Source organism: Phocoena sinus, chromosome 21, assembly GCF_008692025.1.
Source record: "Phocoena sinus isolate mPhoSin1 chromosome 21, mPhoSin1.pri, whole genome shotgun sequence".
Taxonomy (NCBI): domain Eukaryota; kingdom Metazoa; phylum Chordata; class Mammalia; order Artiodactyla; family Phocoenidae; genus Phocoena; species Phocoena sinus.
In genome coordinates this window covers 33,393,183-33,419,433 of record NC_045783.1, presented here as the reverse complement: position 1 = coordinate 33,419,433, position 26,251 = coordinate 33,393,183, and the positions used below count along the sequence as shown (strand labels likewise).

The following is a 26,251-nucleotide window of genomic DNA, read 5'->3' as shown; positions in this document are numbered from 1 at the left end:
AGATGTTAGGGTAGCAAGAAAACTTTTGTTTTTCCTTTCTTGAACCTCTATTTTTCAAAATCATAATGTTATGTTACTTTTCTAATAAAAAAAATACATAGCTTTTTACTTTAAAGGAACATAAAAAAACAAAGAGGTGGGTTAGATAGATGGCTCCAAAGTTTTTGGATTCAGACCAGTAGAACTAAGAATAAAAACTGAGGATGGGGTCCAAGAGAAGATTACTATATTTCTATTCTGCGAGGTTAAGTTCATCTAAAAATAATAAATATTATCTACTATCACCGTAATTTAGTAATTAATAATGTAAAAAAGGAAAGACCATTTTAACACATACACACAAAGAAAGCAACCCAGTAGAAAAAAGGGCAAAGAACAAGTGAAGCAGTAACTTACAGGAGTAGAAATGAAACGCAAACCGTGAACAATTATGCAATTATGCACAAAGTCGCTCAAGCTTACCGGCCGTCCACAAAGTGCACATTAAAGCAACACTGAGGGACTTCCTTGGTGGTGCAGTGGTTAAGAATCTGCCTGCCAATGCAGGGGACACGGGTTTGATCCCTGGCCTGGGAAGATCCCAAATGCCGCGGAGCAACTAAGCCCGTGTGCCACAACTACTGGGCCTGCGCCCTAGAGCCTGCGAACCACAACTACTGAGCCCACGGGCAACAACTACTGGAGCCCATGCTCCTAACAAGAGAAGCCCCTGCTCGCTGCAACTAGAGAAAGCCTGTGCACAGCAACGAAGACCCAACGAAGCCAAAAAAAAATACGTTAAAAAAAAAGCCACAATGAAATGCCTTTCACCTCTTCAGCTGGCAGGAATTTTAGATGAGAGATAAAAGGCACTCCCTATGTTGCTGGAAGGAGTAATAACTGCTGTGCAATTGGGGGAAAGAAATATGGCAAAAGCTATTAAATTTTAAGACATACATATCATTTGACCCTTCATTTCCGCCTCTGGTAATCCAGCTTACAAAATCAAAAGCACTATCACATACAAATACGGATGTGGACTGCACAGTGTGGAGTGAAATAATTAGAAACTAATGGAAAGTCATCAATCAGGGAACGGCTGAACAAATTATGGGAAATCCATAATATAACAGGCAATTATTAAAAATTATTTAGGTTTATATTACCCAACTCAGAGGGATGTCAATGATGTAATGGTATGAACCTTTTTTTTATTAGGAAAAAAAAAGGTAAAAAGCAAAAGTGATCATAACACTAAGAGAGGTTTACTAACGGGTTCTCGGCCAGGGCACAGCAGGGAGGGGGGTAAGAGAGAAGTCCTCCACAGAAACCAAGGGATCAGATATGCTGATTAAAGACTTTCATGCTGAATGTTTCCTGAAAACACTGGAGAAAGTCTAACTGAGAGTTAAATACCCAACTTCAGGGACTTCCCTGGTGGCTCAGTGGTTAAGAATCTGTCTGCCCGGCTTCCCTGGTGGCACAGTGGTTGAGAGTCTGCCTGCTAATGCAGGGGACACGGGTTCGAGCCCTGGTCTGGGAGGATCCCACATGCCGCAGAGCAACTAGGCCCGTGAGCCACAACTAGTGAGCCTGCGTGTCTGGAGCCTGTGCTCCGCAACAAGAAAGGCCACGATAGTGAGAGGCCCGCGCACCACGATGAAGAGTGGCCCCCGCTTGCCACAACTAGAGAAAGCCCTCGCACAGAAACGAACACCCAACACAGCAAAAATAAATAAATTAATAAAAAATAAGGAATGATATTTTACAAAAAAAAAAAAAAAAAAAAAGAATCTGTCTGCCAATACAGGGGACACAGGTTCGATCTCTGTTCCGGGAAGATCCCACATACCGTGAAGCAACTAAGCCCGTGCGCCACAACTACTGAGCCTGTGTTCTAGAGCCTGTGAGCCACAACTACTGAGCCCGCATGCCACAACTACTGAAGCCCACGTGCCTGTAGCCCGTGCTCTGCAACATGAGAAGCCCGCACATCACAACGAAGAGTAGCCCTTGCTCTTCGCAACTAGAGAAAGCCCGCGTGCAGCAACAGACCTAATGCAGCCAAAAATAAATAAATTTATTTTAAAAATAAATAAACACCCAACTTCCATCTTCTCGGGGATGTTCCATCCGCACATTAAGTCAAATCGCAAAACCGCTCCTTAAATCTGCCCCTTTTTCTTTTTTTTAAAATAAATTTATTTATTTGTTTTGGCTGCCTTGGGTCTTCGCTGCTATGCGCAGGCTCTTCTAGTTGCAGTGAGCGGGGCCCACTCTCCCTTGTGGTGCACGGGCCTCTCATTGAGGTGGCCTCTCTTGTTACGAAGCACAGGCTCCAGGCATGCCGGCCTCAGTAGTTGTGGCACGTGGGCCCAGTTACTCCGTGGCATGTGGGATCGCCCCGGACCAGGGCTCAAACCCATGTCCCCCGCATTGGCAGGCAGACTCCCAACCACTGCGCCACCAGGGAAGTCCCTAAATCTGCCCTTTTAAACCCAGCCTTTGACCATAGGGTTTCAACATTTCACACCTGTTCCTTCTTTTCTTTTCTTTCATAACTGGGTACAGTGATTGGCTTAGGTCCAACAAACGTCCAAATGAAGGAACACACTCGCTGCTTTCAAAGTGTGCCTCACCAAATCCCCCCAAACACTGTTCTTGGTTACAGTAACTTTTAAAGGACATGCTTCTTATCAGCACTTTCATTTTTATTTTACTAATCTTTATTAAAGAACCAAAGCAACGTGTAATAACAAGTACTAATAATTGCACAGACACGACATTGCACACAGGGATGCTGCCGCTGCTGCATGTGAACGAGTGGCCAGCGGAAGCACCCTGTGGGGAGACCGGGCATGCCTGCTCAGTGACTGAGTCACAAAGGCCTGCTTGGGTATGTGACACAGTGTCAGGGTGTAATACATAAAGGCGTGGGTCAGTTTGTTCAAGAGCAGGATATATGAACATTGAAACTCACTGTATTCAGAGCAAGGAGAAACACAGACTGAGGCAAGGCCTCTGAAGTTAGATGTGAACCTCTCAGAGCCAGTGACACAGGGCACAAGCAGGGGAGGTGTCCCAAGAAGCTCCCAGGGAGGGCAATCAGATCACACGGAGAGCGCTGCTCTCGACACTACAAAGATTGAGAGTTGTCACCAGGTCTTTAGGGAGGACAGAGGGCAAGCTGGTGACCAAGCCAGTGATCACTATTAACAGCTGTCTACTGTTATGCTTAAGCAACTGTACATGACAAACTTGAGTCCTCATTTCGGGGGAGTCATTTATTCTCAAATGCTTTTTTGTCAACTTAATAAAGCCCGGAATTTAAAAATCCTATAGGTGTTGTTATACACGGTTTCTTGGACCGAGTGAAATGGTCAAAACCTTGATGGGCAGGAGCTCTTAGACAGCTCCCCTTACGGGATCAGTCTTTAAAAGGCTTAGTTCAGTCTGACGGTGCCTTGTTTTACACAACGGTACCTCAGGAGAGTGTCATGAATTGTAATTGTCTCAAGCCAAGAGAATCTAATTTGATTTCAGTTGGATGGAACGTAAGAATCTGAGATGAAGAACAACACCTTTGTGTCTGAAAGTTTCTTAAAAATCGAAGACCCTAATAATAGAGGTACTACAAGTGTATAAAAATGGAAAAGCACACCACAAAGCAGAAAAGCCTGCAGGTTAATTTCTCATGTTCCAGTGATAGAAAAGTGTTGCCAAGCAGTACTCCGTGTGAACTTTTTTACACCACGCAGTGGCATTTCCTAGGACAGACGCTGCTCGGAGGGGTCCGTATCTGCTCCCTCCTGCTGTCCTTGTCAGGAACAGCACCCAGGTCTGGACCCCAGCTTTCTCTCAGCTCAAGAGGGAGACACAGACATTATAACTGAAGACGGTGGCACTCCTGGAGTTCTTACTGATGAGCCAGAATCCCAAACCACACTCCACAAATTAGGGGACAGGACCAGCTAGACTCCCGTGTCGAGAAACAGCTGTGTAAGGATCGTGTCCATGAAGCCTAGTGACCATACCCTGAACTGAAAGAGATTACTAAGCTCTCTTGAGAATATTGTTGCTCAGGATACAGTCCTGAGCAACAATGGAAGAAATGGAAAGATAAATGGACCAGAGAGCTGACGCAGAGATTAGAAGGGAAAGAAAAGACAATTACCAGTTGGTAACTGAGTCACCAGTCTGAGTCAGCAGTGCGGGAGAAGGGCAAGAGGACATTCGTTCACACAATAAAAACTGGCCGCATGCCTACTATGTGCCAGTCGCTTTGGTGTCACTGGGCTTTCCAAGCAAAACAGGCTGGAAGGCCAAGTGCAGACGTGGAGATTTAGTCCAGCTAACGGTTTCTTGGCTAAAAGAGCCCCTATGCCTCATTGGCAAGGCAGCCACACCAAGTGCTGAGAGAAGTGCAAAATCTTCTCTCATTCATTCAACCATCCTCAGGAAGTGTCTTCACACATAAGTGTGCCAGGTGTCGTCAAAAATGTGCCACTGGATCGAACCGTTTTCTTCACTTACTGCACAGTCTGGTCGATGGGCCCCAAACCCAGAAGTCAGTCCTTACTGTCAAGGACAGGCAGAGGTCACATAACAATAGCAAGGAAACCAAGTCCTGAGTGGAGGAGGCCACGAGGGCACGAGAATCCCGAAAGCGAGACCCACTGTGCTCGCCAGGCCAGGGCGCTCCCCACGGAGTGTCAGGTTGAAAGCGCAGGGTCGTGGGGAGGGGCCGGAGCGCATTCTAAAAAGGAGCGTGTGGACAAAGGCTCGCAGGGGGATGGAAAAGTGGGTCTTGAAGTTGGCTAGAGGGGATCAGGAGAGATGGGAGGCTATGAGGTTTGGTCTTGATCTAGTGGTGGATTATGACGAAAGCATCCTTTCAGAAGCACGAAAGATGGGCTAGTAAAATGGGAATAAGGACTCCAGGTAAGTGATGTGCGGCGACACTGAATGAGCAGAGGTGGTGGGAACAGAAAGGAAAAGTGCGATGCTCAGCGCGAAGGAAAGGATGGAGACTTTTTTTTTTTTTTGCAGTACGTGGGCCTCTCACCGCTGTGGCCCCTCCCGTTGCAGAGCACAGGATCTGGACGCGCAGGCTCAGCAGCCATGGCTCACGGGCCCAGCCACTCCACGGCATGTGGGATCTTCCCGGACCGGGGCACGAACCCGTGTCTCCTGCATCGGCAGGCGGCCTCTCAACCGCTGCGCCACCAGGGAAGCCCTGGATGGAGACTGTTTAAATGGGATGGTGAGGACCAGGAAGAGGGCAGATTGTAGGAAGAGACGAGATTCGAGGTCGGCAGCCGTGTCGGGTAGCTGGCAGAAAGACAGGGCCAGTGACCCAACAGAGAGGACGTCAGGAAGGGATCGGCTTTAAGGAAAACGTCTAGGACTTCAATTTGGAAGTGACTTGGGGAGAAATGTTGTGTAGACGTGGATATGGAGCTGAAGGTGGAGGTCAGCGTTCAATGTCCTGACTTTGGAAAAGATTTGGTGGATAAAGATATCGTGAGAATGGCCCGGCATACAGAATACTAGTGGAAGTGGCAGGCGGTCACCCAGGCGCAGAGAGGGACACACAGGCTGGGGCAGGAACAGACACAGCACCAGGACAAGGTTCCAGGCAGAAGATGATGCATGAGGACCGCGGGAAGCAGGCAGGCTGGGGCACTGCAGCAGATGTCAAAGACATTCTGGGCAACCTTTCTGAAAATCAGAACCTGAACAATGAAAAAGCAATATTCAGAGTCAGAAGGGCCCCTAGGGGTCACCCAGCCCAAATGCCTCATTTAAAGCTGAAGACGCGCAGGCCCAGAAAGTCACCTCGGTTTTCCAGAGAGGCAAGGCCCTCGTCAGAGGCAGCAGAGCTGGAGAGGCAGCGAGGCCAGGACTGAGAGCAGCTGTCTTCTCTATTATGATTACATTCATTAATCTGGTTATTTACGCCTTTCCGTATATTTTATATACAAATGACCTGGATTGCTGAGACCAGGTAGTCATCTTTTATTATAATCAGCAGTGCAGTCAGAATGTAAGTATTCAACAGAATAAGCAAAGAAATCCACAATTACATAAACACAAAACAGAAAGCCCAGTGTTCTGATTCCCTAAAGCCCTGAGTTCCCTTTGGAACCCTCCCTGGGGCTGGAGGCCTGCTAGGAGCAGCTCTAACAGGGACAGAGATGGTGACTCAGAGAACGGAGCACAAACAAAATGGGGAGCGGGGGCCCTGAATGCTTAGAGGACAGGATGGTCGGTCACCACGGTACCCCAGCCACCTGGAGAATCAAGATGGGTGCAGATCTAAGATCTAAGACGGTGATCGCTTACTGTCCCGCCCAGCTAGCCTGGGTGTGGGCAGGTCCCCGCTCTTTGGGCAGCAGAGACCTGGGCCTCCAGAGTGCATAGGGGTTTGCTGTCAGCTGGCAGAGGGAAACACATGGCAATGTTTTCCAAAGGATAAGGAGCACACTGTTTAAATAGGGTCCACTGAGATACAACTTCCTGGAGCTATTTTAGGGTTGCTTTACGTGGAAGACAGAACACTTCCAGCTGCCTCTGCCACCTGTCCCCAGACCTCTTACTAGCATAAGAGCAATGTTCTAACAGGCCTGTCCGTCCTGGCACAGGACACGGGCTCACCCACGCGCTTGCCGGGCGTCTGCTCACTCACTCATGCGTACTCTGCAAGATCTTCTTGAGCAACATAAAGCTCACTGGAAAAAATCCCGCTTACGTCTATCATCCTGACGCGGCTTTGAGTGAGCATCTCTGGGAGGCCAAGGGCACCAAAGAGGTTAAAGGCAAGTAGGTGTCACCCAGAGGAGAAGGTCGTGAATCTGACCTGGCAGGCAAGGGTGGGGCTCTGCCCTTATCTGAAATCAACCTGGCAGGGACCAGCAGGGCAGCTCCACAAAGGGGACGTGCGGCCGGCCCTTGGGACAAACTGGAACAAAACAGGTTCAGGAAATGTTCCAGAATACAAAAGAGTTATGTTGGATGAACTCGCAGAAAAACTTTCGGACTTGGTCTCTGTGACGACATCCATGCAAAATAAATAAACTTCATGAATCTCGTACACAAATCATAAAAGGGAGTGAAAGTACAATACAGGCTTATCAGCAACCTCCACCAAAGCCTGCAAATCAGGGGGCCTGATGGCATCCCAGAGGCAGCCACTTCCGGGGAGGGACGTCTCAGAAGACAGCCACCTGCCTGGCTCACTGGATCCCAGCCTCGGGTCACAACCCAAATGAAGGCGACGGAGGTTTTCTAAAAGGGGTGCTATGAACCCAAACCCAGGGGGAAGGACAGGAGGAAGGGACGAGCACGGGCTCAATGCACGGTAACGCGGCGAGCAGAGCGTGTGCTGGGATTACATGTCCCACCTCCCTCACTCCACCCTCCTAACGGTTCTCACGTGGTGAGTTATGTTCCCACTTCACAGCAAATAAAGCTGCTGCCCTTAAGAATTAAATAACGTGCCCTAGGTCACACTGCCAACAGGTGGAAGCGCTGGTATTTGATCTGGAAGTGTTAATTTAATTATATGTGGACAGCAGTTCTTTTAAATAAAAAAATAGGTCCTTATTCTAATTTCCTTTGGGATTTATTTCATTTGTTTGACAAATATTTACAAAGAAGCTGCTACATAAGGTACTACTGCTGTTCCAGATGCCAGGGACACAGCAGTGACTAAGTCTCGGCCTTCACGGACTTAAGTCTAGTTGACTAGTACTTCAAAGCCTCATTATTTCCAACCTGGGGCCACAGAGAGGAAAGATAGGGAATCAGCGACCTAAAGACCTTTGATACTCATCCACCGAAAGGAGAACGGAGCCACATAAGCACATGGAGTGAACCAGTCTCCTGTCTTCATGACTGATTTACATGTAACTTACACACAGACACCCTGAATGCATCACAGGAAAGCTACCGCAGGAGGCCAAGGTAACTGGATGTGACATGTGCCCACACCAAGGGACGCGTGACCAGCAGAGGCTCCATGAATATCACTACAGTCACTCGAGGCAGTAGAAGGCTGCATGAGCAAGTAGACGGTTTCGTGCGCTTGAGCCAATAATTTAAAGACTCTCTTAATAACGACCTACTGAATGCACAAATAATCGAATGAGGGGAAGCACAACATTTGAGGGAAAAACATACAAAAAAATGACCTGAAGCAGCTCTAACCAGAGAGAAACAAAATCACAGTTGCCCATGAAGAGCAAAAGAATATTCCCCAACCTCCTAACCTGCCTTCAACCCAACAGAGAATAAACTGATGATGTGGCCACTGGGGCAAAAAACAGGTCAATGTGTAAGCACAGCATGGATGGGCCAGGGTGGGGCAAGGTGTCGAGGGAACAGGTGGGATCTTGGCCTTAGGACTGGACGCCCTAGGGAGTCAGAGAGGGCACCTCCCACACACCCACACGAGGGAAGCAGTCTGGCCGGTGACGGACGCCCATGCTGGTCACGCAGAACCGGTGCGATGTTTTCACGCTGCACACCTGAAACTTACATGTGTTACCTGTCAGTTATACCTCAACAGAGCTGGAAAAAAAAACCCCAAACTGGTGCCAGGTCAACTTGCCCTCACCGTGAACCCCATCCACAGGACAGGGACACTGGCTACAGGGGGAGAGGGAATTTTCTACGTCCGACCGCTCGGATCCTAACCTTAAGCATGTCATCCCTCGGTTCCGCTCACTTCCTTCTTGCACAGAGCGAGAGGGAGGCAGACCCGGAGCCGCGGGGACCAGAGGACCCCTGCCCTCCCAGGCCAAGCGTCAGCCAACACAGCTTTACAGACATGGTGAGACGGTAACAACTGGTGAACCTGGGTGACAGGTGTGTGGGTTTCACTACTCTTCCGACTTTCCTATATGTTTGATATTTTCCTAAAAAGAAAGTTTGAACGCATAGAAGGAAAAAAGAAAAATACAGCTTCGAAGAGGTTGTGGTGGCAGAGGGGTGAAAATGACATCATTCCCCAAATCTGGGGGCAAAGGCTCAGTTATGAACTCTGGGTACCTCTCAACTTTAGATCCTTGCACCACCAACCTCGGAGGTTTACCCCTAAATAATAGCAGGCGCCAGGGTGAAGGAGACTGGATCTGACCCCTGCAGGATGAGGTCAGGCTCCCGCTCCCCAGGCCAGCCGGGCTGCCAGCCAGGCCTTCTCTGAGGGCCACGGACACCCTCCTCGGAGGACACCACGGGCCCCAAAGGGATAAACAAGGCCCGTTTTTCCTAAGCCTGCGGCCAGCAAAAGAACTGCCAGTGTGGAAGTGGAAAAATTCACTGCCAAGGGATGAAATTCATTCAAAGGACAGACAACCTACTCCATCACTGGCTGTTCTGGGAAAGTAGGGAGTGGAGCTTTTAGTGGGAAAGGAAATCTCTTACCCTATATATACCATCGTTCACTTCATGACTTAGTCTGGAAGGAAGGGAAATCTATTTGCGTTCAGTGCCGGCCCGACTAGGCCCTGCTGACATCCCCACCGTCCCCAGTCCTCCACCACCGTCTGTCCCCGACAACCCCACCTCCGTAGAGACCGGAGGACCAGTCATCTCCCCTCCTCACCCCCAGAGGCCTCTCCCCAGAGGGCATGGCCTGACTTCCAGGGCTGGGATTTACCGATGTCGCTCAGCAAGGTGAGGATGGCTCCTTCCCGCAGGCCACAGCAGTTCTCAAACTGGTTCAGGTACTGTCAAGAAGGGGAAAGAGGCGTCAGGGGGAGCGCTCACCAGCCACCAATGCGCCCACAAGTGCCCTTCACCAGCCAAGGCCGTCTGAGCACTCCCCGGGCCCTGGGCCTTGGGGACCTGGGTGGACAGCCAGCCCGGGCAGGAGGAGCAGGGTCGGTCCAGGCGGGGAAGGAGGAAGCATCTGAGAGCTCCTAGAAGCGCTCCCATGTGTAACCGTAACCCTAACCCTGAGTCATTCTCAGGGTCTCACCTGTGCCGCGGTCCTGGGGGACGCAGGCCCATCTGAGCTCAGCCACAGTTGGTCCACTGCTCTCGAGAGCCTGAAGGAGCCACTGAACACCTCCCTCCGACCCCTTCCCCGACGCGGCCTTGCTGTGGGGTGGGGATGATAGCAGGGCCCGGGCAGTGAGCACTTCGTACGTGCCGGGCACCTGGCAGAGCCGCGTGGACGGGCTCAGTGCAGCCTCACCTGCCCCATCTCACTTCACCCTTTCTCCCGCTCCCCTGCCCAGGCCAGCACTGGCGGCATTTCCACTTCACAGGTGAGGGTGCTGGACGGCAGGGGTCCAGCCATCCGTCTGCCACCACGGCCGCTGCGCAGCAGAGCTGCCATAGGACACAGGTCCACCTGAGGCTCGTGCCCAAACGCTCAGCCCCTGTGCCCTCCTGGCCCTGGCAAGCCTGTCGAGGGACTCCATCTGCTGCTGGAAGCTGGCCTCAACCTCAGGAAGTAACTTCCCGACAGGGTGCCCCGTCGTTAATTCACACCCACACCCACACACGTCCGCCAGCCGCTCCCTGCGACAGGCACACACACGGCACTCCCTCAATCAGCTCTGGCTTTTACCCTCGCTCCCGTACTGGCCAAGCTTGTCTCCCCAGACCAGGTGCGGATTCTGAACTTTCTAGAGATGCGAAAGATGAGCCACCTCATTTGGAGAACAAAGAGGACAGACCGCGGGCACCCCAGGTGCCCTGGTGACCACATGGACCAAGGCCCTGTGGGGTACAATCGCTTCCCGCGTCCCCTGCACCATCCTGCACCCCGTGCCAGGTCAATCACGCCAAAGTCTGTGTCAGTCTTCCCTGGCCAACGGCTCCCTGCTGCCTACAAGATGACGTCCAAAGTCCTCTGCCTCTGTAAGCTGGTCACCTCCCACCCCTCCCACGCTGCCCTCTAAGGACTGTCCACTCAACTACAATGACATGGCTTTATCTCCCTAAATAGCTGCAGTTAGGAATCAGACAGCTGTCAAAGATTAGGAAGATAAAGGGGAAAATGGAAGTGTTGTCAAGTTCCCCATTTGTCATCGGTTATCAGTCCCCGGCCTGCGGGTTGCCAATGACTGAGCTCACATCCTGCCCTGAACCCCAGGATGAGCCCATCTCCCAGGATGGGAGAGCCACCCGGGCACACCAGCCCTCATGGAAAGTCTCCTTTGGAGAGGGAAGGTGGGAGGGGCCGGAAGAGTGCTGGGAAAGCACGCGATGCCGGGTCCCGGCAAGTGCTGAGTACGGATGGAAGAACTGCCTGGCCATCCTGACCGCGCCCCCGAACAATGCAGACCTTTGTCCAGAGTGCGAGGTGAGGGGGGTGGAGACGAACAGGCAACCTCTTTTCAATACAAAACCAGCTTCTGCCCAGAGCTCTCATGGTCCTCGTGCGCCGGGCGCTATTCCCTTCACAGACGGAGGGGGGCCTGCGGCTGGGACCCACCGGCCGTGACCCAGCCTCTGCTGCTGCAGCTGTGTGAGGCCCGGACACCCACGTGGGCCCTCGGGGCCACGGGGCCCACCCTTCACACGGGATCCCATCCATTTTACCCACGTCACGGGCTGCTGAGAATCACATGAGGCCACGTGTAACAGCGGCTTGTGACACTGTTCCAGAGATCGCTGGGGAGGGGGACACACAACGGTCCCCGACACCCACCCCGCAGCGTGCGTTCTGGCAAAGGGACGTGGTGGACGCAGCGGGAAGAAAGGGAGAGGGACCCAGAAGCTGAGTCAGTGGGGCTCTGGGTCCCCAGCCCAGCTGGCCCAAGCCAGTCCCTTCCTGCCCGGCTCCAGGACCCCGGGCGGCCACATCTGGGAGAAGCCCTCTGATCCGGGCCAGTGGCCATGACGACACCGAAGGGCTCAAGTGGCCCCAGCGTGCTGAGGGAGGAAGACCCGTCCTGGAGTCTGACTGGCCTCTCCCTGCGCTCGGACCTGGTGGGTCTTCCGCGTCATGTCAGGGACAAGCCCCTCCCTGCCCTCCGTGCACCCGCAACCCCGCGACCCCGCCCCAAGGCTCCCGAGCGCCCTACCCGGCCCCCGCAGCCTCACCTTCCGCAGGTCCCCTCCCTGGCAGTACTCCATGGCCAGCAGGGGCAGGTCGTTGGGAGCCAGGCTCTGCATGCCCTCGGGGACGTCCCTGGCGGCCACCACGTTGGGGTGGTTCAGCCTGGGGGGAGGGAACCAGTAAGGGAGGGCGGCCTGCAGGCACCGAGGGCCCTGGAGAGCGAGCGGCGGGGCGGGGAGACGCGGGGCTCACCACTCGCCCAGGGCCCGGGCAGCGTTCCTGTCGGTACCGTAGCCCCAGCTCTGGGCGCCCCGTGCAGAGCTCCGTTCTCTTCAGAGTGCCCTTGGCCAGTCCTCCCTGTATCTCCGCACTGCTCTGAGGCAGAGAAAGCAGGGGGACTTCAGATCTCACACCACTGGGCGGGGATGGTGTGTGTGGTGTGGTGTGGGGTGTGTGTGTGTGTGTGGTGTGTGTGTGTGTGTGTATGTGTGTGGTGTGTGTGGGGGCTGGGGTGTGTGTGTGTGTGTGTTGTGTGTGTGTGTGTGTGGTGTGTGGTGTGGTGTGTGGTGTGTGTGTGTGTGGTGTGTGTGTGGTGTGGGGTGTGTGTGTGGGGTGTGTGTGTGTGGTGTGTGTGTGGTGTGTGGTGTGTGTGGGGGGTGTGTGTGTATGTGTGTGTGGTGTGTGTGGGGTGTGTGTGTGGTGTGTGTGTATGTGTGTGTGGTGTGTGTGTATGTGTGGTGTGTGTGTGTGTGTGTGTGTGTGGTGGGGTGTGTGTGTGTGTGGGGTGGGGTGGGGTGTGTGTGCGTGTGTGTGGTGTGTGTGTGTGTGGTGTGTGTGTGTATGTGTGTGTGGTGTGTGTGGGGGGTGGGGTGTGTGTGTGTGGTGTGTGTGTGTGTGGGTGTGTGTGTATGTGTGTGTGGTGTGTGTGGGGGGTGGGGTGTGTGTGTGGGGTGTGTGTGGGCCCCACACGAGCGCGCACACATGCACCTGCAAACAAGGGGACACCTCCCCTTTCCCTGAGCTCCAGCGGGGAGCCCCCGTTTGGGACCTGTCGGTCTGTGAGCTTCCCCACATGCCTTCCTGGCTGGGAGGGCACCCTGGAGGAACGGACGGCAGCAACAGGCTCAGGGCACGGGAGACTCACAAACCAGCTCGGAATTGGAAACACTGGAGAAAAAAGGACTTTTGCCAACAAAGGAAAATTCACTGTGATGGCTATTTTAAATAATTTAATATAACAAAGAAAACCCCCAAGAGCCCTTGGCAAGGCCAAGTGGTGGCTGTAACTGCCACTCCTCCAGAAGTCACCCCTCTGGACAGTGGGGCTGGGGTCCTTATTGAGAGACTGGGATTTATGACTCTTGCCCAGACAGAACTGGGGCTGCTGCTACACATCCCAAAGCTTGGCCTGCTAGCTCCCTCCAGAGTCATTCCGACGTCCCAGGCCCCCGGCCCTGCGGCCCCCCGGCCCTGTGGTCCCGCACCCGGGCGCACGCGTGCACCAGGCCCTCACCTCCTCATGATCTGGATCTCCAGGCACCAGCGCTCGCGGTTCCGGGGACTAAGCTCCTGCCGGCACTGCTTGATAGCGATCTGCTCGCCCGTTTCCTGCGGAGGACACGTATGGGAGGATCAGAGAAAGCCGAGGGTCAAATCCGAAGCTGTCTCCCTAGGACCTGGAGCACGGACCGCCATCACCTCCAGGCTCCCAAGGTCTGCATGGGTGCCCACTTGAACAGACGTCCCCCCGTCACCTCCAGCCCGTCACGTGGGTCCCCACCAGTCCCAGCTCCCAGCCTTCCCCCTCCCCTCATCTCTATCCATCCCAAGTCCACATGGAGGCCTTGCTCCGTCCCCCCCTCCTCCACGAGACCTCTGCCGGCCACTCCTGCCCCAGAGGGTCCTCACTCCTCAGACCCCAACGCTGCTGGACGTGACCTCCGACCCATGCAAAGGGCACTTCCCTGCACTTCAACCTAACAGTTAATGCCCTGGCTTCAGTCTTCATGCTTCTCCCTCTGGGAGGTTTTTCTCTCCAGAGAGAATGCAAGCCTGGTATAGAAGATGGAACACAGGCTGATTCAAGTCCCGATGCAGCCATGTACCAGCTCTGTGACCCTCGGCAGACCACGAGGTCTGGCTCAGTGTCTTCAGCTGTAAAATGGGAACACTGACACCCATCTTTCAGGGCTGTCATGGAGCTGAGCCCCTAGCAGTGTCCAGCCCTTAGGGGTGTTCAGTAACACTCTTGGGGGCAGACCCATGTCACACAGGCACTCCAGGCATGTAAAACCCTTCCAGGCTGGGCTCTAACCTGCCTTTCCATCACCCACCGTCGACTCCACCCCAGGCGTCTGACGCCAAGTCTAGGTCAGACCATCGGCCCGGTCCTGTGCTCTAGGGTCTCTGCTCTGGCTCGTGCAGATGCCAGGCACTGACCCCCCCACTCCTTCATTGTACTTACCTACCAAAGACTTACTTTCCATAGGGTCACAGGGTTATTTTCTCTTTTCTCCGTTAAACTATGGGCCTGTCCCTCCTCGTGCGTTTAACCTCTAGTGCAGTACCTGGCACAGTGCCCTCGATGGAGGCTCCGTGAACGAAGGCAATCACTACAATTCTCGTGAATGAGCGACTGCCTGGGCCCCGAGAATAAACTCTTCCCTTCCCCTAGGTGTCTAGACAGAATCAAGGACAGCGCTCGGCCGCCACCTCCTGGCTCATGGGGCCCCCAGGACGGCCAAGGGTCAGCAGCTGCCCTGGCCATGGCTCTGTGGCAGCAGCCTGGGTGCTGGCCCTGCCATCAGCGAGCAAGCCGACCTCCACCCCTACCCCGCGAACCCTACACACCTGCGGCGAGACCCCTTCCCCCAATAGCCCACGTGCCATGAGCCCTGGGACAAGCCCCAGCTGGTGGGACGGGCGGAGTGTAAATCCAGCAAGAAAAGGCTTCAGAATGGTACCAAAATCGGACTGGTGCCCAACTGAAGGATGGGTGTCCTACAGGCCCTGTCGGACCATTGTCTCTGTTTATGAAAAGGCATACCGTAAGGAATCATAAGCTCTGTAAGTGCAGGAGTTCATTCGGTACAGACGGGACTTAACAGGCATGTTGAGGACGTGGCAAGGTCCCCAGGAACACATGCTTCCCGAGGGCAGTGGAAGTGCATCGTGGTCACATGTCCACCAAACTAGCCACTATCCCCGTGAACAAGGACCCACCCGGGAGGAAAAGGAAAATGGGAGTCCTGGACAGAGACAGACGGTGTCCACTAAGACCCCTGACTCGCTGGTCAACAGACCCGTCCCTAAAACCGACATTCAAGAACAAAAGCTTCGGGAAGAAGGCGGAGGCATTTTTTGACCGTGACGGCTCCAAGGCCTGAATCAGGTACTTGCCACACCTCCAGGGCACTCTCAGAAGTAAGTGGCTTTTATCAAATCCCCACGTGGCTGTGGGTAAGCCTCTGTCGTGCAGTCACCTCACGTGCTTATTTTTTTTTCAACAGCTCTACTGAGCTATAATTCACATATCATTCAATTCATCTGTTTAAAGCACACATGTGGAGACTTACTTCCCTGGTGGCACAGTGGTTAAGAATCCGCCTGCCAATGCAGGGGACACGGGTTCCAGCCCTGGTCCGGGAAGATCCCACATGCCACTGAACAACCAAGCCCATGCGCGACAACTACTGAGCCTGCGCTCTAGAGCCCACAAGCCACAACTACTGAACCCGCGTGCCACAACTACTGAAGTCCATGCGCCTAGAGCCCGTGCTCCGCAACAAGAGAAGCCACCACAGTGAGAAGCCCGCGCACCTCAACAAAGAGTAGCCCCTGCTCGCCGCAACTAGAGAAAGCCCGCCCACAGCAACGAAGACCAAGCACAGCCAAAAATAAATAAATAAAGCATACACGTTAATGGTTGGGGCACATTCAGAGTAACGTGGCCAAAGCCACAGTCGGTTTTAGAACACGCTCATCAACCCCCAAAGAAACCCCACACCCATCAGCCATCACTTCCCGTTTCTCCCCAACCCCCTCCAGCACCAGGCAACCACCCGTCTACACTCTGTCTCTACAGATTTAGCTGTCTGGACATTTCATCTAAGTGGGATCATACAAGATGTGGCCTTTTGTGATGGCCAGGCTCACCCTGCAGTGGTCCATGCCTGCCTCTGTGCCAACACTCCCTGGTGCCAGGCAGGCACTGATGGCCAGGCTGTGCCACATCGTTCACTCACTTTGCTCTTAGAATCCTGATCTCTGGCCTGGGTTCAGAAACCCTATTGAAGAAGAGCTGACCTCTTTCAAAAACTGTCAGTCCTGTTGCTCTTGAACCCATCACTACAGCTGGACGAGTGAACTTGGGTGGACGTTCAGCTAATACTTGTCAAGAGTTACGGTGTGTGTCAAGAGACCACTATTTCTTTAATCGATGTACAAACAGGCTTGAGTTACATCTCACAAGACGTTCCATCCTCTACAGCGTGAACTTCCCGATTCCTCTGCTCTCGAACTGATTTGAATCTGCTTTCGAGTTTCACTTCCCACTAAGCGTTCAGACTAGAACGTTTTCGCCCAGTTCTCTGGTAACTTCACCAACAGCTGCTCTGACATGTGTCCAGATGCTTGTTTCCAGGTGGGCGGGATCGCACAGGAACCCGGGCTGGGATGCCGAGATCTACCAATGAGAGAAGACTGACGGCCAGGCTGTAAAAGGAGGTGACGCCACTGGGAGCATCCACTCAAGCGTGTGACGTTGTGATGGACAGTGCCTTATGCAACAGTTTCGAAGAAGATACTGCCACGCATGGTGTGTTACCTCAGGATGTCTCTGAGAGTTTAAAAATCTGCACCTACTTTAACTTCAATACACAGAACAGTGTATTCGTTTTCTATTGCTGCTACAACAAACTGCCACCAGCTTACTGGCTTAAAACAACACAAATTTATTTCCTGATAGCTCTGGAGGTCAGAAGTCTGGCAAGCGCCTTGCTGGACTAAAATCAAGATGTGGGCAGGCCGTGTCCCTTTCCGGAGAACGCACATCCCTGCCCGCCCCAGCTTCTAGAGGCTGCATTCATCCCTTGGCTCATGGCCCCTTCCTGCAGCTCAAAGCCATCAGTGACCAGCTGAGTCTTTGTGGTTGCATCACTCTGACACTGACTCTCCCGTCTCCCTCTTCCACTTTTAATGACCCTTGTGGTTACAGTGGGTCCACCAAGATCACCCAGGATAATCTTCCCATTTAAGTCAGCTGATTAGCAACCTTAATTCCCTCTGCCACATAACCTAACATAGTCACAGGCTCAAGGGGTTAGGATGCACACATTTTGGGAGGCATTGTTATTCTCCCAAGCATAAACAGTATGCTTCCTTCATAAAGATAACAGGTAAATCAAACCCAAAGGGTAGACTTATAAAGTGACTTAGAAAATATTTTATAGACTCTACCTGTATATGCTGGGTGATTGTAGATAACTGTAGTCTTTTGCCCAACACAAACACCAGAGCTAACACACAGCCATCACCTGGCCCATCCCAGAATCCACAAATAGATTCTGATATTGAAGACTGATCCAACATTGGTCTCAACTGCCAAACCAAACCTAAAGAGCGAACTTAACGATATGAACACGGAACACATCACAGACTAAGTGGGCACAGACACCAACACTGACTCTGGACAGCTCAGCTTCGTCCTACGGCGGCAGGGGAAATCCTGACTTCCTAGGCCTGAGTGTCCCATGCAGACACAGACACCACTTTTCTTACCCGGTGGCCCTCTAGGAAGTACTCTAAAACATTCCCGTTTTTCCATGAGTAATGTTTCATTTGAAACAGAAACCCAAAGAGAACGACCTTCCATTGCTAAAAACATACTGGCTCTGGAAAGAGAAATTCAATTCATCGTAAACAGACTACAAAGATGTTTTTGAAAGTCGGGTGGGCGGGGGCTTGGTTCCCCAGCAGCAATGACACTCGAGGGCATGGATGACTGTCTCCACTTGGCTCGGAACCTCCCACTCTCAGCTCAGTTCTCTGGAAACCCAGACTCGGCCCAAACCATCGCAGTATCCGACGCCTAGTAAGTTGGGGCAAAATTTAGAAGTGATGTGTATTTTGAGAAAATGGAGAAAGGGGCCCACAGTGGTACCTACATCAAAGGCAGTTGATTATGAAGGTCCTCTGAGTGTCTGTGACTCTGCCTTTTGCACAGGAAAACACGAACCTCGTGTATAAACGTGGGTATACTCTGAAGTGAGGGTGGCGGGGGGGCATGCATCCTCAGACTTCTGAGACCATCAGATGGTGCTCTTCTAACGACAAGGCGACATGCATGGGAAGCCGAGAGGTCCCTCCACACCCTGAGGTCAGAACGCTGACTCTTGTTATCACGGCAACCACCCAACAGGCCTCTGTGATCCAACAGGGGGATTAGAAATACCTTCCTTGTTCCTTCTCAGGTCCTCCCTCCAAGATAAGTGTTTCAGGAAGGAGGTGCGAAGCTGGGCCCAGAGAGATCCTAGGGACAGAACCCAGGCCTGAGAGTCAGAAGGCCGAGGTCTGGCCGCAGCTTCACCCCTGATTCAACCCCGGTGACCAGTCTACGCCGAAACGGCTGACTCCACCCAACTCCCTTCGGAGTAAACACCTAATGGGCACATCGGCCTCCAAACCCACCCACGTGGGCTCAGGGGTGAAGCAGGTCAGATCATGATCCCTGTACTCCGCCTGGTGAATGTGCGACCTTGAGCCCATTAGGCCTCTAGGTCTTTATCCACAAGGTGGAGGTGACCCTACCCCTGCCGGTGCTGTCAGTTAAACGAGACAGAGCATCTGATCCTTGAGGGCCTGGCGCACATTCCCGCAGCACCATTCCCTTCCTAGCCCTGTGTAGGCGGTGCTCTCCCCGTCCCACCACCTGCAGTCCACCTCCCGTGAAACCCTGCTTTGAGAAGCCTCCGGACACCTCCGGGCATCGACGAGACAGTGTGGGTAAAGCACCCAGCACAACTGGCAATGACATTCCCGATGAACAGGAGCCGTGATGATTTCCTCACGATTTGGTGCTCACATTTACACTCACTTGATATGTTCCTGAAGATTCACTTTATCCCCTCGACTAGAGCACAGTATGTCAGGGTCACCTCCGTTTTTCCCTGACGGACCCCTGACGGCCTCAGGCCCGTGCTCAAAGTCTTTAAGACCTGAAGACACACAGACAGGCTAAAGTGAGCTTAGTGTCGTCCAGTGAGGGGACAAGTAGAGCCAGCGCCACGTCTAGAGGGACAACCGGTGTGTCCTCGGGGACCAGGGCAGCAACTCCCAGCCTTTCCCTTCACAGCACACAGAGTAAGTATGTGGTATCTGTGAGGTACCCTGGGACGTGTCCAGAGGCTTCCAGGGCATAGCAGCGCCACATCTGGCCCAGACAAGCTGAGGGCAGAGGGGATCGATAGCTTCTTTCAAATCCGTGTGGGAGGCTGTGGCCCAGAGCCCTGAAGCTGCCGACACCAGAGCCAGGACTTGAGCCCAGGCTGTGCGACTGCGAGTCCTGAGTTTTCTCCCCCTCGCTCCCGAAGGGGGCTGCAGCTGAGGTCACTGAGGTTCCCGCCTCTTCTTCTTCTTCCTTTGTGTTTGACAAACACCTTACTGAAAATATCAGCCCATCCAGAAAGTACTGATCCTTGGGCTGAAGATTTAAGGGAGTATCCACACAGCAAGGATTGTCAAGGCCCATGCTTGGTAAGAGAACCAAAAAACTCACGGAGACAGGTAGGGTCATTTGTTGCACTGCCCTTCCTCCGTGGGAAATACTCACTTTAGGGTTCTCTGTTTAGCAAGGAAAACTTATATATTTTGTCATCCAAAGGGGTGTTTTTCCTTTAGTGCTTCAACTGAGCCTGTTCTGGGGTGTCCCTGACCTTGGATCCCCACCTTGGAGAAGCCACAAGCCAGTGGAGGAGGCATGAGGCTGGGATTCAAACAGATGTAGGTTCAGAAGATTCCCGCTCCTTTACTTACTAGCTAGTTGACTTCTCTATGCTTCAGTTTCCTCAGTTATAAAATGGGAGTAAAGACAACAGTACTTCCATTTAGGGTGGTTGAGCAGACTGGAGATAACGCACGTGAAAACACCTCGCCCATGCTGGCATACAGGACGTTCTCAATAAATGATGGGTCTGGACTTCCCTAACGGCGCAGTGGTGAAGAATCCACCTGCCAGTGCAGGGGACACGGGTTCAAGCCCTGGCCCGGGAAGATCCCACATGCCGCGGAGCAACTAAGCCCGTGCGCCACAACTACTGAGCCTGCGCTCTAGAGCCCACAAGCCACAACTACTGAAGCCCGCGTGCCTAGAGGCCGTGCTCCGCAACAAGAGAAGCCACCACAATGAGAAGCCCGCGCACGGCAACGAAGAGTAGCCCCCGCTCACCACAACTAGAGAAAGCCCGCACGCAGCAACGAAGACCCAACGCAGCCAAAAATTAAAATTAATTAATTTTAAAAATACTGAAAAAAAAATGGTGGCTCTGATCATTAGTCTGACTCATCTGACTGAGGACACCAATGCTTAGGCTCCTTTATGCTTCTCCTGTGATGAAGGACAAATATTCTCTCTTGTAGACAAGGTACATGGCGTATTAGGAAAACGTACATGGCTGTCATGTCGAATACAAGCAATTACTGTGCCCGACTGGAGTTAAGTAACCACCACCCTATCCCAGCTGCTCTCCTCCAGAGGTTCTGAAAGCACGCTTGTGTTCTGATTCTGAACACCGATTAAAGACCCTCCCCTAAGCACCCAGAGCAGCCCAGGGATTTCCCCAAGGGGGGAACGCCCGGAGGACCTGGAGTGCTTCCTGGACGGAGCCAGGCCCCGGGCCAGTGCTCACGACACACCTGGGAACGCTAGACACCTCTCCCCCAGCCCCTCGCTGTCCACTCCACCCCTGTGTCCTGCCAATGTCACCCTGTAAAGCTCTTAAATCTGCCCACTTCCCCCCACGTCCACCACCATCAGCCCAGTCCAATCTCGCACCCGGACTGCTCCGGAAACCTCTTACTTAACTGGTCTCCCCAACAGACGGGGCAGTGCCAGTGGGGGCCCAGTACCGGATCCCGAGAGCTGACTGCTAATACCCAGGAACTCGGTGAGAAAGGAGGTTAAACCGCCAGCGGCAAGAAACAAGCCGCGGTGGGAGCCTTCACGCTGCAGGAGTAGGGGAGTTTTTTCGGAGAGCTGACCTCCCAGCCCAGCACTGCCTGGGCCCCGCCATGTGTTCCTGCAGCCCAAGCGGGGCTCCCTGAAGCAGTCCTTCCCCTCTCAGCCCTTCCGCTCACATCCACCTGCCATGACCTACCCCTCCCAACCCCCCGGCAGGGGCTCTGAACAGGCCACGCCCTGGGCCTGGAATCCTCCTCCCGCCTTCTCTGCCTGGCTAGCTTCCACCAACCCTCAGGGCTCCTGTCCAGCGCTGCTTCCTTGGGGCAGCCTTCCAGACCCCCTGACGTACCCCGGCCTCCAGTACAAGGTCTCACTGCACCGGGCCCCTCTCCTGGGTCGCAATGATCACAGCTGGGAGCTTACATTTATAACACTTGATGAATGGCTCTTTCCCTTCTCCAGAAACCAAGAGTGAATGACCCTGTGCACCTCACACACGTGTAACACGAAGAGAGTCTCTGGTGGGGGGTGGGGAGTGAAAGAAGCCCAAAGCCAGGCAGAGCCCAGGCTGATGGAAACACCCCTAGGCAGAAAACCACACAGTGCGCGAGGCTGCCGGAACGAGCGAGGGTGAAGGGTTCAGTGAGAACCAGCTCCCGTGGGACGAGGGGTCCTGCCTGCCGGCTCTGTGGGAGGTGGTCTACACGGGGTCCTGGAGGCAGGGGCAGAATGCACACAGAGACGTCCAGGAGAGAGGGGCTCGTCCCACACAGGGCTCAGCTGGGAGCCGACGGGGGAGAGGCAGGGAGTGGAGGGGCCGCAAACAGGAGAACGAGAGCTCGGCCTTTGGCTTTCTAAAATTAAGGTTTCTGAACAGGAGAAGAAACGGGAAAGCAGTAATTCTAGAGAACAAGTCCATACACATACATATACACACACATACACACACACACACACACACACACACACACACACTCTTGGGCTCACAGCTATAAAGCCAGAAACAAACTCCAACTGACAAGCGTATTCCAAGCCCAGAGAGCAGATGGAGGCCACTTGGGGTGAGACGTGGCAGACACTCGGCACATCCTGATAGAACTCCTCCTGCAGGAAACCAAGACGTCTCCAGTTCAGCTGCAGCGGGACACTTGCTATAGTCAAGACTCCAGAAGCCCTGGCCTATCTGGAAGCAGCCCGGCCCAGGTCTGCGTGGGGCTGTGGAAGGATCTGACTCTCCTGTCCTGATGCCAGGCCCCTGGCTGCACCCCCTGCACCCCTCCCCCAACCCCGTCCCAGCCACAGGGTTGGCTGGAATTGGCGTCTCCTGGGTGAGTGTAAGAATTACCAGCTGCAGGACTGTCCTCTGCCCTCCAGCTCTGGCTCTCACATTCCTCCAGGGGCCGCTTCATCCACTCAGAGCTGACAGGGTTCAGGGCAGGGCCTTCCAGTTGATACAGGAGGGTGGCTGTCTGAGATAGCCCTCTGCCATGGCTGGCCGGGGGCCTGGATGACCCTCCCTGCTGGCTGCAGCCAGGCTCCTGGGAAGCGGTACAAAATTTTCCATCTCTTGAGTCCAAAAAGATGCTCGCGGCCCTTGATTAAAAAGCAGGAGCCTTCTTCCCTCAGGGGCTCTGGCATGTCTGAATTTTGGGTCAAGAAACTAGTATTATCTATTTGGTGAGAGGGGGTTCCCTCAAGCAGTGGTCTCCAAATTGGGTATACGTAGGGGTTTCCCAAGACTGGAATCCAAAAAATAAACACGAAATGAAGCTTTCCTGATATTAACCGTACAGCACCGTCCTCAGATCATCTGTCAGGACACGTGCTGCTTCTGACACTCGAGGGATCCCAAGGAAAATGGGCATTCCACAGGCAGGGGATGGAGGACGTGCTGCAGGTTCCATGTGCCCCACTTTGGTAGAATTATGGATGGTATTATCCGATTTTAACAAAATAACTCTCATAAAATGGACGAATGGCTTAAAGACACTGCTGTGGAGAATTTCAGTGCATGTAACACCAGTACAAACAAACAGTAATATGGAAGATCTAACGCTTGTGGGATGAGAAACTCACGTCAGACACATAAGGAATAAAAACAATGAGGATCACTTTGTTATACAGCAGAAACTAACACACAATTGTGAAGCAATCATAGTCCAATAAAGATGTTTAAAACAAAACAATCAGGGCTTCCCTGGTGGCGCAGTGGTTGAGAGTCCGCCTACCGATGCAGGGGACACAGGTTCGTGCCCCGGTCTGGGAAGATCCCACATGCCGCAGAGCGGCTGGGCCCGTGAGCCATGGCCACTGGGCCTGCGCGTCCGGAGCCTGTGCTCCGCAATGGGAGAGGCCACAACAGTGAGAGACCCGCGTACCGCAAAAAAAAAAAAAAAAAAAAGAAAAAAAAAAAATCAGGATCTAGCAGAGCTATCAACAAATCGGTCCAAAGAATTCAAAACTATAAAAATTATTTGAAATACGGATGTTCACCCACCATCCTTACTGATAATTCTCACTTTCGTGTGTCTCTGTATAATTCGTGCTGTGAAGTATTGCAAACAATACTGGGAAGACATCATAATTGGTAAGTACTTTAAATATTTTTTAAATTCTTTTCAAACATTTGAAAATATTTTATTATTTTCACACTTTAGATTTTTCTATTTTTGCATGTTTCATAACATGTAATATATTACTACACAATGTATTAGTAGGTGTTAGTCTAAGGTTAGCATAGATATATAATTTTCAATATATATAACTGAAGCTGAAAGCTTAAACTTTTTTTTTTTAATATTTATTTAGGTGACACAGTCATTAAAGCTTGGAGACCACTAACCTAGAGTCAGCTTAGGGGCCCTGAGGCCCCCTCTCTCACTCTCTCCCAAGAAGCCCATGGCCAAGGTGAGCCCCGTTCACCCAGGGAGCCCAGGGTCGGGCAGAGGCAGTGAGGGGGGAGCCTGCCCCCAACCCCGCCGCCCCCAGCTCTTCCCAGCGGCACCGGGCCTACCTGATTGTGCCATCGGATGACGTTCCCAAATCCCCCTGTCCCAAGCCGTTCTTTCATTTCCCAGGCCCCGCATGTCTGGGTTGGCAGGGAAGGTGACCAGCTCATACTGATGTCCTGCTAACTCTGTAAGCAATTTGGCGGTGGGGGACAAAAAGCGAAAGTTAAGGAAGAATGGAACACAAGGAGATGGACAAGAGATACTACAGACCTTCCATGTGAAAGGAGAAAAATCGGAAGTGGTTTTCACCTCGTACATAAACCAGGTTGTTTGGTTTGGTTTTGGTTTTGGTGGCTAACTCCGGCCTTTCGCAGCCCCTCCACCGACGGCCCCCTCCCCAAGCTGTACGGAAGCAGCAGGGAGGAGAGTCCCTCAAAGGACAGGGCGCCCCACTGCCCAGGACCTGCAAGGGGTTCCCCAGCCGGGACCCCGCCCGGGCGCCCAGACCGCTGGCCGGGGCGCCTCCCCTCCCAACTCCCCGCGGTCCCTGCGTCACCGCGGCGCGGACGAATCACCGCCCCGTCCCGGGCCCCCGCCTCGCGGCCGCCATCCGGCACCACCCCGCCGGGGCCGGGCTCCGGGGCCTCCCAGCTCCCCCTGCCCAGGAACCCCTGACTCAGAACCCGTCACGGGCGTCTCCGCGAGCCTCGGAGAGGAGGGGTGCGAGCCCGCCGGGCAGGTGACACCGGGGGCGCCCGCCCAAGGGACTCACCTGGCGGCGGGGCGCGGGCGCCTCCCAGACGACATTAAAGTGCGGGAATCTCAAACCCGCCAGCAGAGCGCCACTTCCTCAAACACTTCCTACTATGACGTCACGGAGCACGTGGGCTGCGGCCTTAAAGGGACTGCGCGGCCCAGGCCCCGCCCTGCTCCGCCCGGTGACCAGCCCTAAGAAACGCCAGAGTCCTCTTTAGACTTAGCGACTTAGACCTGGGCGACTTCTGGGACAGGGAACGTGGGGATTTCCTCACCTGGCACCGCCGGGGTCAGCCTGACACGCTTCCTAGACTTTGAACTGGGGGAATTTCCCGGCCCCTGCTAGGACTGGTTTAGGGACAGTTTACAGGAATTGCCGTGGGCCTCCTGTTCTTGGGCTGCGCTCCCTGCCCTGTCTGGAGGCTCCTTGGCTCATATCGAGAATGATAAGTCACACCTGTCGTCCCTAGGAGGCGTGACAGCCCCCGTTTCCTCCTTAAAAAAATAAAGAACAAGGGAAAGAATCCAGTAGCGTAACACAGAACTGCAGGTTCAGCCCCATGACGTCTGGAAATTGTGAGAACAGCTGCTGTTAATCGGTCATCACCTACCTACTTGGCATCATAATTAGGTTTTTACTATTGACTGTCTCAGTTCGAGGGCCTCATGTTAGCAGACAAAGGAGAGGCCTGTGTGTGTTGGTATATTTACTCAAGCAGGAAAAAAAGTATTAAGGGCAACCTGAAGATAATAGCTCACTTTATAGAGTGCTTACTGAGTGCCTGGCACTGTCTAAATTCCGTACTTGGATTTCCCCATCCAATTGTCAAGACCGTCCTACAAATTGGACAGTACTGCATTATTATTATCCCCATTTTACGGATGAGAAAACTGACGCACAGAGCGAAAAATCTTTATCCCAAAGTCACAGCCTTATAAGAGGATGATGATCTGATGTTTAAACCGCAGCAGCTGGTTCTTGGGTGCACACTCTTAAAAGTAGCATACTAGTAAGTTCAGAAGGGAGCAAACTGGATTTTGAATCCGGGTACTGCTGTTGAGAACCTCTGAGAATTTAGGGCAAGTTATTGATACTTAGACCATTCTAAGCAGCCATTTCTCTTCTTTAAAATGTAGGCAGTATTAATGGGTGGACTTGGAGGGTATTATGCTAAGTGAAATAAGTCAGACAGGGAAAGACAAACACTGTGTGGTATCACATATATATGGAATGTAAAAAATACAACAAACTAGTGAATATAACAAAAAGAAGCAGACTCACAGATATAGAGAACAAACTAGGGGCTACCAGTGCGGAGATGGAAAGGGGGAGGGGCACGATAAGGGTAGGGAATTAAGAGGTACAAACTACAA

At 52.9% G+C, this 26,251-nt stretch overlaps 1 protein-coding gene across 5 annotated transcripts in view; it reads right to left on the bottom strand.

Annotated features, from left to right (window-relative positions):
• Positions 1-24,992, bottom strand: part of IKBKB (inhibitor of nuclear factor kappa B kinase subunit beta) — a 47,709-nt gene extending 22,717 nt beyond the window's left edge. For 2 of the 5 annotated variants that reach the window (XM_032618300.1, XM_032618301.1), the window contains exons 1-5: positions 24,894-24,992; positions 24,184-24,306; positions 13,509-13,603; positions 12,040-12,157; positions 9,641-9,710 (exon numbers count right to left, since the gene is read on the bottom strand). In XM_032618300.1, the coding sequence (XP_032474191.1) occupies positions 9,641-9,710; positions 12,040-12,157; positions 13,509-13,603; positions 24,184-24,288 (388 nt within the window). In that variant the 5' untranslated portion in view covers positions 24,289-24,306; positions 24,894-24,992. Of the gene's footprint in view, positions 1-9,640; positions 9,711-12,039; positions 12,158-13,508; positions 13,604-18,159; positions 18,525-24,183; positions 24,307-24,430; positions 24,660-24,893 lie in introns of those variants that run through there. The other 3 variants (XM_032618305.1, XM_032618302.1, XM_032618303.1) reach the window with 3 other exon arrangements.
• Between the last annotated feature and the right edge of the window lie 1,259 nt (positions 24,993-26,251).